The sequence below is a fragment of the Urocitellus parryii genome, chromosome 5 (assembly GCF_045843805.1).
Source record: "Urocitellus parryii isolate mUroPar1 chromosome 5, mUroPar1.hap1, whole genome shotgun sequence".
Lineage (NCBI taxonomy): Eukaryota > Metazoa > Chordata > Mammalia > Rodentia > Sciuridae > Urocitellus > Urocitellus parryii.
This window is the reverse complement of record NC_135535.1, coordinates 127651649-127672282: the sequence shown is the minus strand read 5'-3', so window position 1 is coordinate 127672282 and position 20634 is coordinate 127651649. Positions and strand designations below refer to the sequence as shown.

The window sequence follows — 20634 nt, the reverse complement described above, 5'->3', positions numbered from 1 at the left end:
CATAGCTATGCCTGACAGGACCTCTCTTCTGGCTCACTGCCACTGTCCATTTAGACATAGCCCCTCCAACGCACAGTCTTACAGACCCACTGAGTGCCATGTAAGGCTTCTTTTGGGTTCCACATAGTTAGGGATGTTGGGAGGATTTCTAGGTCTCTCCTTTCAGCTTTCAGTGTCCTGGTCCCAGGGCTTAAAGTGAGCTAGCCAATGAAGTAGATGAGTGGGTGTCAGGTGGGATCTGCAGTCCTCCACAGGGTACAGGCAGCCTTCAGCCGCAGTCCTGCATATATAGAGTAAGACATGACCCAGCCTGCTTGGCAAGTTCATCCTGGTCCGTCCTTCCTTGAATCCATCTGGTAATATATCAAAATGGCATGACCTTTCTGCATGAGCAGGAAGAGCCCTTCTAGTGGAAACCTGCTAAAGATCAGTTTGAGTGACTTAAATCTGGCTCAGTAGCTCAAGTCCAGGTGTTATATATGGGGGTACCAGTCAGGGGTCCTGCCTAGGACAAGTGTCAGCTATCTATCATTTCAAGCCAACCTATGTCCCCCTTACCTCTCTTCCTGAAGTTCCTCTCAGGGCTTCATAAAGGCCCTTTTGCAAGGTTTGGCAGGAAGTGGAAGCAGTAGTGTTAGAATCTGATAAAACTAGTGGTGCCCTACTTCCACCCACATTCCACCCAGAGGGAAGGCTGTTTCGAATCTCCTCTTCCTGACATGGAAAGGCAAACAGGCCTGGGGAGATGAATGAGCTCAGCTCCATCTGTTCAGATGGAGCTGGTCTTGAACTCACAGGAACTGCTGTCTCTTAAAGCCTCATTTATCTGCTTCTTTCAACAAATCCAGACATTTTTGCACTTCAACACATCATAACCCAGGAAATTCTAAGAAGGCTCAGTTTACCCCAAACCTTTGCATTTTCATAGTGAACGCAGTCCATCTTGTTTACTTTCAACTTTTTTTTTTTTAAAAAGGGTGTCTCTGCCCCATGGCCTTCAATTTCCCAAAGGAAGTTTTCTAATTGTAACCCCTTTGAGACCAATTTTTACATACATACAAAATGAAGCAACAAAATTCAGTTCCATTTCTTAATCTTGAGCCAAATCATGCCTCCCTTCAAGGGTGAGATTCTCTTCCTTCTTTGCCTTATATGGCAGAACATTAAGTTTGTCGAAAGTGTACCTCCAAAATCAGGAACATCAGGCCAATGTGAAATCTCACTCTCGCTCCCTGAGTAGAATACCTACAATAACGGCACAGGCTTTCCAATGAACACCCGTCCTGTGCTGTCACTGGGGGAGGCCTGTCAGGATCTGGATCTCATTTCATTCTCACAGCAGCCCTGGAGGGATAGGAGCTGTATTGATATAGGCACTGTTCTAAGTACTCTCCACAGACTGAGGCTTAACCAAACCAGCCACTCTATTGTTGGAAGGAAGCTACAGGCCCTACAAAGTCAAGTAACCGGGTCACAGCCACGCAACCTTGAGGCAACAGGGCCAACATCCAATGGCCTGACTCCAATCTATTGGCCATTTATGTGACTCCATCTTTGTCCTTGGAAATGGTTACTAGTCTGCATTTTTCAATGGTGGAAACCGAGACTCTAATGTTTAGTAATGGGCTTAGTATGGCAGGGTTGCTAAATTATATGACTAGGTTGTGAAGGGACCCCAGGGTAGGCTCACTTCCAAGTCCTGGCTCAGGCATGCTTCAGCCGCAGTCCTGCATATATAGAGTAAGACATGGCACAGCCTTGGCAAGTTCATCCAGGTCCCTCCTTCCTTGAATCCATCTGGTATTATATCAAAATTGCATGACCTTCCTGCATAAGCAGGAAGAGAGCCCTTCTGGGTGGAAATGAGGCTTTAGGAGAGAGCAGTTTCTGTGAGTTCAAGACCAGCTCCATCTGAACAGATTCATTAACTTGCTGAGCTCATTCATCTCCCAATGTCATCTCATTCCAATGTCGTGTTATCAGAGCGATCTATGGAAATACCTAGAAAGTGCATCTTTTTGCAGTGCTAAATGTGAATGATAAAAAAACATTTTTGAATAATCGTACTTCCATTTTCACATCACTTACCATGCTCCTTATAAATTTGAACTCATCCGTGTCTGTAGGTTAAAACTGTTGGTCTGGGTAGCAAGGTGAGCTTGATAACAATGGGCCACGGGATGCATTCATGCCTGAGCGACTGCTGCCTTCTCTGCTGTCTGACTCTGCCCATGGAGAAAGCTAAACCAAGGGGCAGGTGTGATAAAGCTGGAGTGGGGTCTCAGCTTTCCAGGACTCTTAACTTAAACACCTGTTCTGTAGGAAAGTCTTACTTTCTAACTTTGGGATTGTGGTGGCAAGGGTTGCTCTCTTACTCCTCACCACCCTATACACATACAGGTTCTTTCCTATGAAATATCAAGAAATCTAGAAATAGAGCTGAAACTTAATAACACTGGCAGTAATGACTATTGATCAAACGTTTGCCAAACACTTTGGGAAATGCCCCTTCATTGGGAAGTGGTTAAGCCAATGTGATAAATAATTGGTTTCTGGCTTGGATCTCTGAAATCAACAAAGATAGCAAGAAATGAAGGCACCCTCTTCACTTCCTGACACCTCCTTCATCCCATAATGCTTCCTTCATAGATTCAGGGTCTCTGTAACTGACCAGACTCCATACTCTGCTGTTTGGAGTCCCCTGTCTCCTCTCCATCTGTCCACCTGCTGATCCATACCTCAGTACTAGTGCCCCGTGACTCTGCTCTTGAAAAAGTCAAATGCCTCCCACAGAAGATGATGAACACCAGAATCGTAATGATTGCTCATGCTCTGGGGTAAATGCAGGGAGGGGGGAGCTAGAAACAAACATAAAAGATTCTATTCTATTCATAGGAAAAAGAAAAAAAATTAAAAATGCCTACACATAAGTATAATAAAAATATACCTACCTATGATGAGAAGAAACCACAAAACTTTATTTGTTGTTTGTGAGAGAAGATTGGAAAATTTAAAATCCTGAACCACAATGTTGACTTTTCCTGGAGAAACTCATGCACATAATACTAATGTAGCAAAATCTGCAATGAAGCATTCTTAAGAAATTTGTTCAATATGATTAAAAAATTCACCTGAAATTCTACACAATTAAGAAAAGGAATTTTTGAAAAAGAAGAGCAGAGAGAGAAGATTTGTCTTATCCTACAAATATTAAGCCTCAGTAATTAAAATAACTAAGACAATGGGTGCATAAAATGATGCTCCAAACCAACCAAACACTACCTGGACCAAATAGATTGTGTGACCGTTGTCATGGCCCTCAGTGGTGATTGTGGGCCAGAGTGTGCACTCAGAATTATGTAAACTACTGGGGAAAAGCACAAATTGAAGTCTTATTCCATGACATACTAATATAAATTCTAAATAATTAAAATGATTAAATATGTAAAACCATCACTAATATTATGTAAAATCAGTATACTATCGTAATACAGCCACATCAATGTTTATACAGTGCAATTCACAATAGCCAAGTTATGGAATCAGCCCAGGTGGCCATCAACAGATGAATGGATAAAGAAAATATTGTATATATACACAGTGGAGTTTTACTCAGCCATAAAAAAGAATGAAATTATGGCCTCTGCTGGTAAAAGGAAGGAACTAAAACATCATGCTGAATCACATAAGGCAGGCTCAGAAAGTCAAGGGTCAAATGTTTCCTCTCAGATATGGAAACAAGGGGGAAAAAAAGTTGGGGCAATCCCATGAAAACAGTAGGGAGATCAGTAGAGTAAGGGGAATATATTTGAGGGGAGGAAAGAGAAACGGGAGGAACTGTGGGGTGAAATTGACTAAAGTATGCTATGTGCATATATGAATATACCATAGTAATTTTTATCTTTTTGTATTTCCATAATATATCAATTAAAAAATAATAAATAGAATAAAGACCAGTAAAATAGAAGAAGGAGAACAGAGCCCGATGAGGGAAGAGAGAAGGGAGAAAGGGAGCACAGGGAATTGAAATGGAGCAAATTACATTCCATGCATGTATGATTATGTCAAATGAATCAGACTATTATGTGTAAATATAGTGTACTAATAAAAACATTTAAAATAGAAAAAATGTTTTAAATAAAAACATTTAAAATTTTAAGGTTACATGTAAATATTTGATTTTTGCACAGCAGTCAAGAGAGTTGTGGAAAGAACTCACAAAGAAATAGATTCACAGACTTAATTATATCCATTAACTCAGCAAAGATGATTCCACAGCAGGTGTTGGGGAGATGGAGTGAACCAGAAGAATGTCATACCATCATGACATTCTTACATTTTCTTTGGAGAATGTTGGAGAATGACAAATTCTATCCAAAAAATTCAAAGTCATTAATATGTCAGCAAATATCTGGTTGACTAGAGAAGACTGAAACAAACTGATAAGAAGTCAGTGAAGAGAAAAGCAGAGGAATTCCTTCCAAGCAAAGGAAACAAACACTGAAAATGTCCTGGAGCAACCTGGACCTGGTGAAGCAGAAAATCAAATACTGTCTTTATCAATTCAGTTGTAAAGCTGTTTGTGACAGCTCTCACTGTTGCACAGGTGTGGACTGTGGGAGACAGACAATGCACCAGCCTTGCAGGTTGGATTGTTAACAGAAGCAAGATGTCCAGAAGAAGTTGTTGTTTTGAATCTAGGTCCACAGATATAGAGCTCTCTGTTGATGAATGTATGAATGAATGAATGAATGAATGAATACTTCTAGTTAGACATGGTCCCCTAAATAATATATTTTTGCTCTTTTTTCTGTCGCAAAGAATCATTTAAGATCCAACATACATGAAGGCAAAGGAAAGTGTTTTGGAGACCATGGATTGGCTATTGAGATGGTCCCGTAAATAAATACAGTCATGCTGTGGTAATGATAAGTGATGGTCCATGTAGCCAGATGACCAGGAGTGCCTGGGTCCCCTCTCCAGATCCACTTCTGGCCCACCTTCCAGTTACTTGCTCCTAACAGAAGTTGCCCACTCCAGTATCAGGATAAATATGGACAGTCCTGCTCCTTGGCTGTGTGGTAGGTCAAGAGAGTAGTCACATGTCTAATAATCTCCTGTGATTATAGGATTTTTCCAGAGCTCTTCTTTCCTTTCCTGTGTTGGTCGTTTTCTTCTTTGTTTCTCAGTGTAAAGCCCTATAGCAGGACATACTGGGATACAAGCTGGAACATGTGATGGGTGACTGGCACCTTTCAGGGGTTGGGTACTGAGATGGTGATCTTTTCCAGTCTGTGGAGGGAGGGTGAAGCAAGAGGCTAAGTAAGGACATAGCAGACAATCTCTTCTTCAGAACTAGGGCAGGGAAAGGACAGATGACAAAGGATGGCTTTCCGGTCTCCAGTATTCTCCTAGATCAGAACTGAAGCCTTCCAGTGGCCTCATATTGTTTAGCCCTATAGTTGTAGTTTAAGAATTTATTCTTTTTTTTTCCTTTTTTGTTGATTTTTAAAAAAATGATAGCAGAATGCATTAAAATTCTTATTACAGAAATACAGCACATTTTTTATATCTGTTTGTATATAAAGTATGTTGACACCAATTCGTGTCTTCATACATAACTTTGGATAATGATATCCATCACATTCCACCATCATTGCTAACCCCCTGCCACCTCCCTTTCCCTCCCACTCCTCTGCCCTATCTAGAGTTTGTCTATTTCTCCCAGGCTCCCCCTCTGTACCCCACTATGAGTCAGCCTCCTTATATCAGAGAAAATATTTGGCATTTGTTTTTTGGGGATTGGCTAACTTCACTTAGCATTATCTTCTCTAACACCATCCATTTATCTGCAAACGCCATGATTTTATTCTCTTTTATTGCTGAGTAAAATTACATTGTGTATATATGCCGTATTTTTTAATTCATTCATCCACTGAAGGGCATTTAGGTTGGCTCCACAGTTTAGCTATTGTGAATTGTGCTGCTATAAACATTGATATGGCTGTGACCCTGTAGTATGCTTTTTTAAGTCCTTTGGGTATAGACCAAGGAGAGGGACAGCTGGGTCAAATGGTGGTACTATTCCCAGGTTTCCAAGAAGTTTCCATACTGCTTTCCATACTGGCTGCACCAATTTGAAGTCCCACCAGCAATGTTTGAGTGTACCTTTTCCCCCACATCCTCGCCAACACTTACAGTTGTTTGTCTTTGTAATAGCTACCATTCTGACTGGAGTGAGATGAATCTTAGAGTAGTTTTGATTTGTATTTCTCTAATTGCTAGAGATGATAAGCATTTTTTATATATTTGTTGATTGATTGTATATCCTCTTCCGAGAAGTGTCTGTTCATGTCCTTGGCCCATTTGTTGATTGGCCTATTTGTTTTTTGTTGGCTTAGCTTTTTGAGTTCTTTATATACTGGAGATTAGTGCTCTATCTGATGTGTGAAGGGTAAAAATTTGCTCCCAGTATATAGGCTCTCTATTCACCTCACAGATTGTTTCTTTTGCTGAGAAGAAACTTTTTAGTTTGAATCTATCCCATTTATTAATTCTTGGGCCTCAGGCCAACATCATTCTAAATGGAGAAAAATTAAAGGCATTCCTTCTAAAACCTGGAACAAGACAGGGATGCCCTCTTTCACCACTTCTATTTAACATAGTTCTCGAAACACTGGCCAGAGCAATTAGACAGATGAAAGAAATTAAAGGGATACACACAGAAAAAGAAGAACTTAAATTAGCACTGTTTTCTGATGACATGATTCTATACCTAGCAGACTCAAAAAACTCCACCAGAAAACTCTTAGAACTAGTGAATGAATTCAGCAAAGTAGCAGGATATAAAATCAACACCTATAAATCAAAGGCATTTCTGTATATCAGTGACAAATCCTCAGAAAGGGAAATGAGGAAAACTACCCCATTTACAATAGCCTCAAAAAAATAAAATAAAATACTTGGGATCAACTTAACGAAAGAGGTGAAAGATTTATACAATGAAAACTACAGGACCCTATAGAAAGAAATCAAAGAAGACCTTAGAAGATTGAAAGATCTACTTTGTCTTGGATAGGCAGAATTAATATTATCAATGACCATACTACCAAAAGCACTATACAGATTTAATGCAATTCTAATCAAAATCTCAATGGCATTCCTCATAGAAATATAAAAAGTAATCATGAAATTCATCTGGAAAAATAAGAGACCCAGAATAGCTAAAGCAGTCCTTAGCAGGAAGAGTGAAGCAGGTGGCATCACTATACCAGACCTTAAATTATACTACAGAGCAATAGTAATTAAAACAGTGTGGTCTTGGCACCTAAACAGACTGGTAGACCAATGGTACAGAGGTCACAGAGACTAACCCACAAAATTACAATTATACTAGACAAAAGTGACAAAAACATGCATTGGAGAAAAGATAGCCTCTTCAACAATAGTGCTGGGAAAACTGGAAATCTACATGCAACAAAATGAAATTAAACCCCTATATCTCACCATGCACAAAACTCAACTCAATGTGGATCAAGGACCCAAGAATTAAATCAGAGACTGCATCTAATAGAAGAGAAAGCAGGCCCTAATCTTCATCATGTGGGATTAGGCCCCAACTTCCTGACTCCACTGCCTTAATCCAGCCAACTGAAGTCTTCTGGCCCAATTCCAGAAGCATCTCAGTGACTTTCTCTTTCTTCTCTTCCCTACAGAGGAGTTGCGGCAACTTTGCCCTGTTGAGACCTCCATGTGGACAGATTCCCTGCAGCGCAAGGATTGTCCTGCAACCCAGTAGGGAATGTTTCCACTTCACACAGGCACCCTGTTCCCCAAATATCTGTCTTGCACCAAGCAGGGAGTATTTCCCTGCCCCACAGGAACTATGGACCCCAGAGTTCTATCTTCAACCAGCTCGAGAGTGCTGCTCCATGCCACATACACTGTGCACCCCAAGGATACGCCTGCAACCCAGCAGGGATTGCATTTCCCTCAACAGCTACCCTCAGTGCCAGCACCCCCCACCTAGGTACTCCCAGTCTTTCAGAATACTGCCCCTGCTCCCTCCCTCTGCCCGGAAATCTATAGACTCCCTAGGTCTCCCCTACCACCCTTGCCCTACTTCTAAAAGACCCAAAACTTAAGAATAAGAGGTCTTTGTTGCTGAAAATGTATTGAGTCTTGGTTTATAGTGAAGAGATGTTGGGGTTTGCTGCTGATCAGTATAGGTGTGTCACCTGGAGAGATACTACCCCATTTACAATAGCCTCAAAATAAATAAATAAATAAATAAATAAAATACATGGGAATCAACTTAACGAAAGAGGTGAAAGATTTGTACAATGAAAAGAAGTCCTTACAGAAGTATTTTTTGTGTGTGTGTAAAGGATTTAAAAATGAATTAGACAATAGGCATCTAGGTCATTGACTGGTATGGAGTTGTTATATCTGTGAAGTCATTAATTTTAAAGCTTTGTGGCAGGCTTTATGCAAAGCTGTGATTGTGGCAGAATTTTTAGTGATAGCTCTTGCTATGAGGCACATGGACATAAAATCTCCTCCTCCATAAACTCTCCACTTCTTGTATCATATCTTTCATTTTTGTTAGAGGTTGACCCAAGTGACTCCATCTTGAATATGATTGGATTTGATTAACAGAGAGCATCTGACTGGGTCCAGAGAGAAGGGTCACAGACACCCATGGCAAGGGTAGGGGGGGATGGACATTTTAGTGCAGTACATCCACTTCTCTTCAGCCTCTGAATTCCTACGTGGAGATCCCAGGGAGATGGTATTGTGTGTGGAACTCTAGAGAGGGGGATTAGGCCATGAGGGCAGTGCCTCACCAATGGGATTTATGTCTTATAAAAGAGGCCCTGGGGCACTGCTTTGCCCCTTCCACCATGGGATGACAAAGCCCCAAACACCCACAGTGAACCAGATTCTCACCAGACTCGGATTTATTTTTGGATATCCAAATCTCCAGAACTATGAGAAATAAATTCCTGCTGTTTATTGGCCACTTGTTTTGTGGTGGTTTTCTGCAGCCCTATGAAGTACCACTAAGTGGGAAGCAAGAGGCATGAAGTCACCTCCCTCCAGCTTGCATCAGGCTGAAAGTCCTGAGTGGTGACAGTCAGTCTCTCTGAATCAGGGGTAGAGTGGAGCCAGAGACAGGAATGGAGGAGTTAGAGAGATCACCTGCACATCAGTAGACTCCAGAGGAGAGGTAGGGCAGTGACCAGGCCCAAGCGCTCAACTTCACCATAGTCACAAGGATCAAGGACCCACATGGGCTGCATACTAGGTGACTTGAGAAACCATAAGGACTGTTAACCTTATGGGGCCTTCTGGCCCCAGGACTTTTCCACAACCATGCAGAAAGAGGATCTCCTTCAAGAGCATATGAAAAATATTTCTAAATATGAGTAAGTTTATTTCTAAATCATGAATATTTTAGATGAAACACAAAGCTTGCAGAAATTCACAGACTACTTCAGAATGTTACCCCAGATGATAGGCAGTATGCTCACTTCTTATGTCAGCTGGAGAATTTCCATGGAAACATTAAAAAGACACCCATTTAAGGTCTGTACAAGCTATATAGAGGGAGGACCCAAGAGGAGACAGAAGGACAAGTTTGTAGTGGCTGCAAAAATGAGGGCATCCTGGCCTTAGTGGGTTCACACCCTATAAATCCCACAGGAACCACATTTGGCCTTCCCTTTTAAATCTTCCTGTTCTCTGGGCCATGTAGCCTCTGGTATAGACCAGTTTCTCCTCACTACACCAGGTTCCTACTCCCACCATCTCTGTCTCTTGATGCACATGGCTGTTCATCTTCTGCTTAGACTACTTGCAGAGTTTAACTAGATACTCCCCAGGAACACATTGATCCAGTCTGAGTCAAGATGTCTATCCTAGTCAGCTTTGCATTAGTTCGATAAAATACTTGGGACATTTAACTGATAAAGAAAAAAGACCTCTTTAGCTCATGGTTCCAGGGGTTGTAGTCCAAGATCAGGCAACCCATTCTTTGGCCTTTGGTGAAGGCAGTGCATCATGGTAGGAGCATGTGGCACAGCAAACTGCTTGTAGCATGAGCAAAGAAAATAGAGAAGCAGGAAAGGCTGAGGTCTTAAAATCCCTTTCGAGGACATGCCCTCAATGACTGAAGTACCTCTGCCTAGGCCACACTTCCTAAAAGTCCAGAGGACCTCCCAAAGACACTACCCTGGAGACCACACACATGGACCCCTGAGGGACACTATCCAAACAATAGCAGTGTCCATGCCCTGTCCAGTTATCAGAATTGTACCACACAAGCATAGCTGCTGCTGGGTTAAGCACTAGGCTTGGGGGGCAGTATTGAAGATGTGACCATGGATTGAACAGGGGCCTCCAAAGTTGTCATCAACATGTTGAGGCATCTACCCATCTGTTTTCCTCTCCCCGAGTGGTTCCTGTCACCCCATGTCCTTCACTCTTGCTTCTTTCTTTACCTCACTTTATGATGTCCCCCAGAAAGCTAAGCCAGGTGAGCAGTTATGAGCTCCTTGGCATCTGCTCTCAGCTGCCTAGCACCTGCTTTTCTGTCAGGGTCACACCTGCCTGATGGCTCCTTCTTACAAATGGAGCTTGAAACCCCTGGGAGAATAGGGCTGGCCATGGGCAGTGTGGAGATGAGGGATCTCTATCCCTTACATGTAAAGAATGGGTTATTAATAGAAGAGCCTTTGTATTGGTGCACTAGGGTTGCCAAAATAGAGGATCTTAGGCTGCGTAAATTAAAAATCAGAAATTTATTTCCTCAAAATTTTGTAGGCTAGCAAAGATCAAGGTGGGTTGGTCAGTTTTCCTTTACTGTAACAAAACACCGAAGATACACAACTTAAAAAAGGAAAAGTTTTCTTCAGTTTACAATTTTCTAGGTTTTAGTCTATAGTTGATAAATCTTTGTCTTGGGGTCTTTTTATGTGAGACAAAGCATCATGGCCGACAGTGTGTAGTGAAGCAAAATGTTCATTATACGGTTCCTGAGAAGCAAAACATGGAGAAAAAGGAGCTCCTGGGATCTTCATAACCCCTTCAAGGGCATGGCTTCAGTCACCTAAGTTTTTCCCTAAACCCCAGCTCTTAAATGTTTGTAGTACTTTCCAATAGCATCAAGCTGAGAATAAACCCTGAGTATGTTTGAGACATTTACAGTAACATTTGAGATGAAACTCTAGCACAGATACCATTGTGTGAACACGGTCAGATGCTTTTGAGGCTCAGAGTGGCTTGATTTATAGGTGACTGCCTTCTCACTCTGTCTGACCATGATCTTTCCTCTGTGTGTATCTCTTTTAATAAGGACCCCTGTCATATGGTTCCATCCTAATGACCTCATTTAATTTAATTACAATTAATTAAAGATACTTAGAGATACCTCATCTTCAAATACAGTCACATTTTAAGGCACAAGGCTTAGGATTCAATGTGTGAATTTTAGGAGGATAAATTCAATATGTGAATTTAACAGTGGCACCTCCTTGGGAGCGCCTCTTCATAGTGGATTCCAAGAACCAAAGGAAACCTATGGAAAGACTTCAAATGTTTTAGAGGCAAAAAGACCACATCCTTAGTGGATTCCATTGTGACAGACGAGATGGGTGCCCAGAGGTAGGTTCCCTGAAAGCTGCAATGAATAGGGAATGAGTTTATGTGCACACCCCCACCCCAGCACAAGATGGGGTCCTGAGTGGCAGCTCCGGCATGATGGGCTCAGGCATCTGTTGCCCTCCTGACTCACGATCCAGTGGCTCAGGCCAGGCTGCAAGATCATCAAGGGGGGTCCTTGGAGACATATCATCTCCTTTAATAGATGAGGAATCAAGGCAAAATGTGTCAGTGTAGTTGACATTCTGAGTGTATTGACCCCAGTTTTAAGATTCCTGTGGACATTCTGGGACTCTAAGGACATCTCCAGGCCAGAAGGCCAGCAGTCTAGCTCAGGAGCCCAAAGGTGACCTGGGAGTCTAAAACTCAGGGATGTAATTCCTGGTAACCAGAAATCCTATTACCCTGCTCCCCATGGGTGGGAAGAGGAATCACAGGGAGAAAACTCAGGTTCAGAGAACAAATGGCCCTGGAGGTCCTTGTGGACAGTAGGGAAGCCATGGAGAGGTGGGAGGTCAGGGCTCAGGCTTCCAGAGATTGAAAGGGACTAAATCTGCAGGAGCTGTATCCTGGTCCCAGGGGGCAAGAGACACAGGCAGCTGAGGAGTATCTCCTACAACCCAACCCCCAAGTTATTCCTGCCACAGCCTCAGGAATTAGGTGCTCAGGAGCCTGCTTGAGGACTGGGTGAAGACGTGGGTGAGGCCAATGTGATGCTAGACTTTTCCAGAAGGTGGCGCACAGGGCTTTCATTGATTTACTAGGCTAACATTCGAAATGTTTGGAAAACTGTGAGCCAAATGGATGGAGACTTCTGACTTGTGGTTTAGCTGTCTTTATTTATACTTGTCATATTGCCCGTTCTATGATATTTCCAACTGTTAAAACTACTTTCCCCTTTCTGGAGCCTTTAAAACATGCACAATAAGGAGACATCTTAGGAATTAATATATTCCCTGCAGAACCCATGGCACATTCCTAGCCCCATGGCTTTCACTGAACATGCAGCTTCATGTTCTGAACAGCAGACCCATGGCTGGGTCTGCCAGGCAATTGCAGTCAGGCCACCTGCGGTAGGACCTGGAACCTGTGAGTGTCTTGGCCCCACACATTCAGACACCATGGAAGAGTCCTGCTTCTCAGTTGTGCCGCCCCTCATCATCCATCTCTTCCTCATTTACTGTAGACTGGATGACATGCCCCACAGCCCAAGGCCAGCTATTATCCAGGGAACCACAATATTCACGTAATATCCCATCCATTGGTTGCCCTGACCTCTTCCTTCAGTTATTTCCCTCCTCCCAGATTCATCTGGGAATTCTCAGATTAAACAGTCATCTACCAAACCCTCAATTCAGACATTTTTCTCTCGCACCACTCCTGAGGATGCTTCAAATTTATAGACGTTTCTCCCATCCAACTATTTGCTTACCCTCATTTTAACCTCCAGCCCGCCCACATCTCCATTTTCTATCCAGTGCCAGGCATGTGGACAACCACCGTCATTCAAACTGCTGCTTGTCCTTGCTCCTTTTCCTTGTCCCATGTTTAGAGTAAAACTTCCAACTAACATGAATGAAGCCTTCTGTGTCCATTCTGTGCTGCTGAAGGCTATTTGGGGAAAATACTCCATTCATCATATTAGCGACCACATAGGTAACTGTCTCCCATGCTCAGCTGACACCTCAATGCTGAGCACAACATTTTAATCCAAACTTAAACTTCAAACAAAAGAAAGAAAACAAATTTTCTAAGTGCCAGAAAAAAGTTGTAGAAACTTTTTCAGTGGAAAAAAAGTCTATATTTATTTATTTTTAAATTTTTTCAAATTTTAATTTGTTATATATGACAGCAGAATGCACTGGAATTCATATTACACACATAGAGCACAATTTTTCATATCTCTGGTTGCACACAACGTAGAGTCACACCATTCATGTTCCTACATGTGCTTAGAGCCTTGAAGATATAGGATCAGGGCTTATGCCTAAAGGATTAAGATGCTCTGTTCCAGGCAGGGTTAGGAGGCAAGGCCTCAGCCCTGAGACTCCTACACTTGGAATGTGCTTCCCATAACCCAGGAGTTTCATAGGGAGGACTCCTCCCAACCCCAATCTCATAAACCGAATGAGAAAACTTCTCCCCAGCCCAGAATTCAGTACAGTAGAGGGCCACCTGCCCAAAATATGTGTGAAAGGTCACTGCTTCAGATCTGCAGAGAGTTGGTGCAGATACTAAGACCCTAACATGATCATCCAACAACAACTGATAGAATTTGACAACTTCAAGCAAACCTGAACACAGAGCTCTCCATTTGGAGACATCTTCTATCCAAAGTACCCAGACAACCAATTCCTGCTCAAGGAGAGTTGGCAAGAGAAATCCTAGGTATCTAACCAGGGTCAAGAAACAAGATCTAGGATATCAGGAGATTCAGAGCCAAGAAAGTAGAGAGGATGGTGCAGGCCAAAAGGAACACTAAAAGGACTGGGTGTGAAAGGTTCAAAACTTAATAATATTAGAGGAAGGAAATAAAACTGAGAGGCAAGACCAGCAACTAGGAAAAAGGCAGAGTTTGCAAAGGACCAAAGCAAGGTTCTCTAAGGGCAGAAGAACTTAGTGTGAGGAGGCAGAGTTGAGGAAAGTCTACGGTACAGCACGAGAAGTGACAGGAACCGTGGGCAAGAGTGGCGCCCGAGGAGCAGGAGAGGGGCTGGGGCATGGCGGTCCTCTTTCCCATTCTCCATGGTCAAGGCTGACAGGCGGCCACGGGGCTCAGGCAAACACAGACACACAAGCTGGAGCGTGACTTGCCAGGAAAGAGGCAAACCCAGAGGAGAAACCCACAAGGTGTCTGTTGTGAAGGTGGCAGCTTGGGATCCAGGAGGGCTGGTGGGGATTCCTGGTAAGCAGGCTGATCAAGGTGCAGAACTGGCCGCTGATGGGGCAGACCCAGGTTCTTCTGGTCTGCGTCTGGGTCATTAAAATAGGTCCTCTGCTGAGGGGTCAGGGAAGGCTTCAATCAGGCCTCTTGTCCCAGGTGGCTCATTTTCTCACCAGCATTAGGATAAATGGCCTCTGGCAACTGCTACCATCACTACTTCACTCCTCTTCCTGCCTACAATCTTGCCTCACCTCTTACTGCATTGACAAAACCAAGTTCATGGTGAAGACCAGTCCCAGAATCACAAGGCAGTATCTAGGCACCCTGCTCTGAGTTCTCATGGTACTCTGTGTCACCCACCACTCCATAGGCAGTGGGAAGCCACATGGGAGGAGCCCCTCAGTTCCTCTTCAATATGCCCAGGCTAATCTCAGAATCTTTTGTCCACCACAAGCTTCTCACTGTATCTCCAGCCCCACCTGCTTGTTTCTTTCCTGAGTCCACAGCCATCATCCACTGGAACAGACCACATCCTCACAAGCCACAAGCCTGTGCTTGCATCTCCCTTCTTCTCTCTGAAACTTTTATGGCTTGGAGGGAGCTGAGCACCTACAAGTGAGGCACAAACTGGGTGCCATGCACAGGCTCCAGCCCCATGCACACACACTCTGTCACTTTGCACACTTCATCTGTGCAAAAACACTACACCAAGGCTCCCTGCCTCTCTTTCACCTTGCTGCCTCTCTGCCCCTTCTTAGCTAGCTCTTGTGAGGAGCAGGGGACACAGGGAGATTTCGTTCTCACAGCAGCCTTCCCCAGCACCCCAGGTTCAAGAATAGAGCAGCCCCCTGCCCTTTGCTCAAAAAGCATTCGGTCCTTCCCTCTGCACAGGCAGCACTGCACATGCAGTTCAGCATCTGGAATGCAGCACAGCCCTGCACTCTTTGGAATGTGAGTGACATGTGTAGTGGGAAATTGGAACCAATTGGAGCTCATTTAGGCTGGGTACTAAGCACCACCTGGCACTGAGCCAGCTTCTACTATCCTAAGTGTATGTGTGTGTGTGTGTGTGTGTGTGTGTGTGTGTGGCCTAAGTGTGGAAATTCAGAATACAATGAATTCTGCCTTGGAGACCCAAAAAAGTGCTTAGGAAGTCTCCCAATTTCTGTGTGACTCCAGGGTTAGATCTCACCCAGAAGGACACAGAGAAGGATTGGTAAGGTTTTAGCACCTTCTCCTGTTCTAATTCAGTCATGTCACCTGGGGAAGAGGATCACTCCAGATGGCAAAGAGACAGACATTCAAAGCTGCCAGGTGCCCCAGTGCCCATGCAGAAGAGAGGAAAGGCTAATCAGGAGAGGGGGGACAGGCACAAGGCAAAATGTGGCACAAACATGTGGCAAGGAGTTCCAAGGAAGTCTGTTGCCCTAGGTGGCTTATTTTCTTACCATAATTAGGATGAACCTCTGTCATTTATACCACAGGCGCTATTTCTAACCTCTGCCAACTGCTGCCAACTACTTCACTCCACTTCCACAATCTTGCCTTACCTCTTTTTTTAAAATATATTTATTAATTTTCATTAGGTATATATGACAGCAGAATGCATTTTGATTCATTGTACACATTTGCAGCCTAACTTTACATTTCTATGGTTGGAAATGATGTAGTGTCACACCATATGTGCAGTCATACATGTACCCAGGGTAATGATGTCCATCTCATTCCACCATCTTTCCTGCCCCCATGCACCTTCCTTACCCTCCCTCCTCTTTGCCCAATCAATGTTCCTTCATTTTTTCCCATGCCTTCCCCCTCCCTGTTATAGAACACCATCCACGTATCAGAGAGAACATTCAACCTTTGGTTTTTTGGGATTGGCTTGCTTTGCTTAGCATGATATTCTCCAACTCCATCCATTTACCTGCAAATGCCATGATTTTATTCTCTTTTAATGCTGAGTAATATTCCATTCTGTATATATAACACAGTTTCTTTATCCATTCATCTATAAGGCCAACATCATTCTAAGTGGAGAAAAATTTGGAAGCATTCCTGTTAAACAACAACACAAAGAAACAGACCACTGTCTCCAATTTTAAATCAAATTAAAGCACAACCAGCCAGCACTGTCTCTCCCAAAATCCTTGGGTTAGAGAACAGTACTCCAGCTCTCTGGGAGCGCAGATTTATAGCAAAAAAAGTTGCAAAAATTGGGGTTATCTTGAGAACTTACAGATAACAGGATTTTGACAAGCATAATACAAAGGCAGCTCTAAATGTTTCAGCACTTAGGGAGTAAATTTATATCCCAACATCAGAATTTACGAGGCACCATTAGAGTTTTAGAGAGGGTTGTTGTCTGGTCAGGGAAAGCGAGAATTTATGAGGCGCCACTAAGGTTTCAAAGAGGGTTATTATCTGGTCAGGGAAAACCAGGCATGGGTAAGTTCAAGGCACAGGAAGGCATTTCAAGCAAGTTTAGAAATTGCAATAATTTGTAGTAAAACAGAAATTAACTTTCCATGACTTTGTGACAAGATGGCTCCCAATCTTAAGATGGAATTAGACTGGGTTTGTCAATTCCCTCTAAAAACTGGAACAAGACAGGGATGCCCTCTTTTACCACTTCTATTCAACATTGCCCTTGAAACTAGCCAGAGCAATTAGACAAATTAAAGAAATTAAAGGGATATGGATAGGAAAAGAACTGAAACTATCATTATTTGATAACAACATGATTCTATACTTAGAGGATCATAAAACTCCACCAGAAAACTTCTAGAATTAATTATGAATCCAGCAAAGTAGCAGAATATACAATCAATACCCATAAATTAAATGCATTTCTATACATCAATGATGAATCCTCTGAAAGGTAAATTAGGAAAACTATCCCATTCACAACAGCCTCAAAAAAATTAAAATACTTGGGAATCAACAAAAGAGGTAAAAGACCTCTGGTATGAAAACTACAGAACACTAAAGAAAGAAAATGAAGAAGACCTTAGAAGATGGAAAGATCTCCCATTGCCTCACTTCTTACTATACTGACAAAACCAAGTTCAGGGTGAGCACCAGTCCCAGAATCATAAGGAGCTGGGGAAACTGTCTAAGCACCCTGCTCTGAGTTCTCATGGACGGATGGATGTGTTGTAAGCTGTACCTTCCACCACTTGGATAGGCCATGGGAAGACACCTGGGGGAACCCTTCAGTACCTCTTCAATGTGCTCAGTCTTATCTCAGACATCCTTTGTCCATCACAAGCCTACCTAGTATCTCCAGCCCCACCTGCTTGTTTCTTTCCTGAGTCTACAGCCATCATCCACTGGAATAGACCACACACTCTCATGCCACAAGCCTGTGCATGCATCTCCCTCCTTCTCTCTGACATTTATATAGTTTGGAGTGAGCTGGGCATATTCTATATGTGAGACACATATAGAATATGTGTGGATGCTGTGCACAGGCTCCAGCCCCATACACACACACTTTATCTGTATAAGAGAACTACACCAAGGCTCCCTGTCCCTCTTTCACCTTGCTGCCTCTCCACACCTCCTTAGCTTGCTCTTATGATGAACATGGTACCAGGGAAGATTTCTTTCTCACAGTATCCTTCTCCAGCACCTCAGGTTCAAGTCTAGAGCAAACTCCCTGCTCTTTGCTCAGAAAGCATTTTGTGTTTCCCTCTGCACAGCCAGCACCACACATGCAGTTCAGCGTCTGGAATACAGCACAGATCAGCACTCTTTGGAATGTGAGTGACATGTGCAGTGGGATCTGGGAACCCACAAGAACTTATGCAGGCTGCATTTAAGCACCATCTAGCACTGACCCAATTTCTGCCATCCTCATTGTCTTTTGTGGCCAAAGTATGGAAGCTCAGGGTAAATGAATTCTTCCTTGGAGACCCAAAACAGAGTGCTTATAAAGTTTCCCAAGTTCTATATGACTCTGAAAGTGGAGTTTTGAGATGAGACTAGATTCTCTGCTTCACCAATTTCCTTTGGGTTCTTGTCTCACAAAGTTTGAAGAATAAAATCCATGGACAATTACAGAGGGGAAGAGTAAGTAGAGCAGGATTTACTTAAGCAAGAAAAGATGGAACTCCTGCCTTGTAAGAAGGGTCCTGACAGCAGAACAACCCATTTTATTAAGGCTATTGTCTTCCTTTTCATCCAGGTTCATCCTCACATTTTTTTTTAATTTAACATCCACATGGGTTCACCCCTTTTCTACCTCTGGGACAAAGGAGTTAGCTGGAGGTGTTCCCACAGGTAAGCCTCAATGTATTTTACATTTGAAATGGTCCTTGATGGTGCTCATTAACTGTGTCTACCCCTTAGCCTCCAGGTGTGGTTAAATGGAGCCCATTATCCTGACTGCCTGGTCATTTTACTATCTATTCTATTTTATTCTCATTCAACTCCAGGGTTAGACCTCACTCATGAGGGCACAGAGAAAGATCAGCAGGGCTTTAGCACCCTCTCCTGATCTGACTCAGTGGTATCAGGTGGTCCTGGTCATCTTGGTGTCCTGGGGGAAAAGGATCACTACAGATGGGAAAGAGACCCATGATCAGAACTACCAGGTCCCCAGGGCCCATGCAGAAGAGAGGAAAGGCCAAAGCAGAGGGGGGTAAAGGCACAAGGCAGAATGTGGCACAAGCACCTGGGTGAGGGGTTCCAGGGTGGATGGAGACAACATGCCAGAGGCTGGTGGTGACAGGGAACTTGGTAGATAATACCAGAAGTTGAACCAAGGGGTCCCCAAAGGAGTGGAGGATTGAGAGGCCATTGGATTCTGAGCCAGAGTTTGGAAAATGTGCCCAGATGGTCCCAAAGAGCCATCAAGGTCAGATCCACAGACGTGGAAGAGAAGAAGGACTGGCCCAGAAAGGTGTCCTAGGGACACACCAATGAGGTTGGCAGAAGAGAGACTGGAAAGAAGGATGATGGATTCTGGGCCTCCCACAACCAGGTAAGGGAGAAGAAGGGGGAGTTCCTGACTGTAGGTGCTGATCAGGATGGGGCTGAGAAGAGGATGTGAGTACTGGTGGGGAGAAGGCCACACAGGCCTAGCACTCTCCTGTGTCAGTGATCCCAGTGGATCTCAGAGGGCAGGGCCATCTGTCATTTTTCCTTCATCCTGACCTGGCGACAGTCCAAGTCTCAAGGGATGGCCTTTCTCTCTGGGCTCCGAGCAGGACTCTACACTGTTGCTCCTCAAGGGAGCCCATCTTAGTCATCAGCATAACTGGACTTTGGTCAGACTCTCCCAGAGGAGATCCACCCCGAGTAACTGCCCTCAAACACCCACACACATGGCCCTGTGGGCATGCAGGCAGAGTGGCTGAGCTCCTGAGCATGCCAGCCAGGATCCTGGGTCCCCGCCAACCGAGCTCCAAGGAGGCAGGGGAGTCTGGGCACTCAAAGGCCTGGAATGAGCCCTCTATCAATCCACAGGGCTAGAGGCAGTGCAGTCTTCCTCTCTTGATGACATCTCACAGTGCTGTATGCACAAGGACTCTGCAGTTTCCATGCCCCCTCCAGGCTGCTTGCTGACCCAGCTCGGTCTCTACACACCACCAGAAGAAACAGCCTGAGAAATCCATGTGTGTGGAGCAAAGAGCACTGGACCTGGGGTCATGAACCTGGGCATTTCATTAAAGGCCAATTCTTAGCTATTACATGGGAGGATTCACTGAATTTAAAAACTCAACATCAAGCTGTGTTTCACTCAGGGCCTAGAGCTGTGGGGATTCTGGGAGCCTTCCTGGGTTGCAGGATTGGTCCCCAAGGCAGGGTGTTTATGCTAAAGGATGCGTAGGATCTAGGTAAGTTAAAGGGTAGTGTGGACAGAGAGGTACTGAGAGAACATTCTAGGTAGAAGTCACTGGGTAGGCAAACCCCAGAGATGTAAAACAAACCTCCTCCCAGACTGATTCCCCCTTCTCTTGACAGCCAGTGTTTTGGGGATCACAGCGGAGAACAGGATGCTATAAGTCCAAGAAGCCTGGTGATTATGACTGTTTCTCACAGATGTACCATTTGAACAAATTATCTTTGTACCATTTGAACAAATT

General features: G+C 43.8%; 1 protein-coding gene across 1 annotated transcript in view; it reads left to right on the top strand.

Annotated features, from left to right (window-relative positions):
• The window catches only part of Antxrl (ANTXR like), a 34051-nt gene extending 25907 nt beyond the window's left edge, over positions 1 to 8144 (top strand). The window contains exons 15-16 of the mRNA XM_077799090.1: positions 7716 to 7794; positions 8030 to 8144. Of these exons, the coding sequence (XP_077655216.1) occupies positions 7716 to 7794; positions 8030 to 8144 (194 nt within the window). The remainder of the gene's footprint in view (positions 1 to 7715; positions 7795 to 8029) is intronic.
• Positions 8145 to 20634: the final 12490 nt, after the last annotated feature.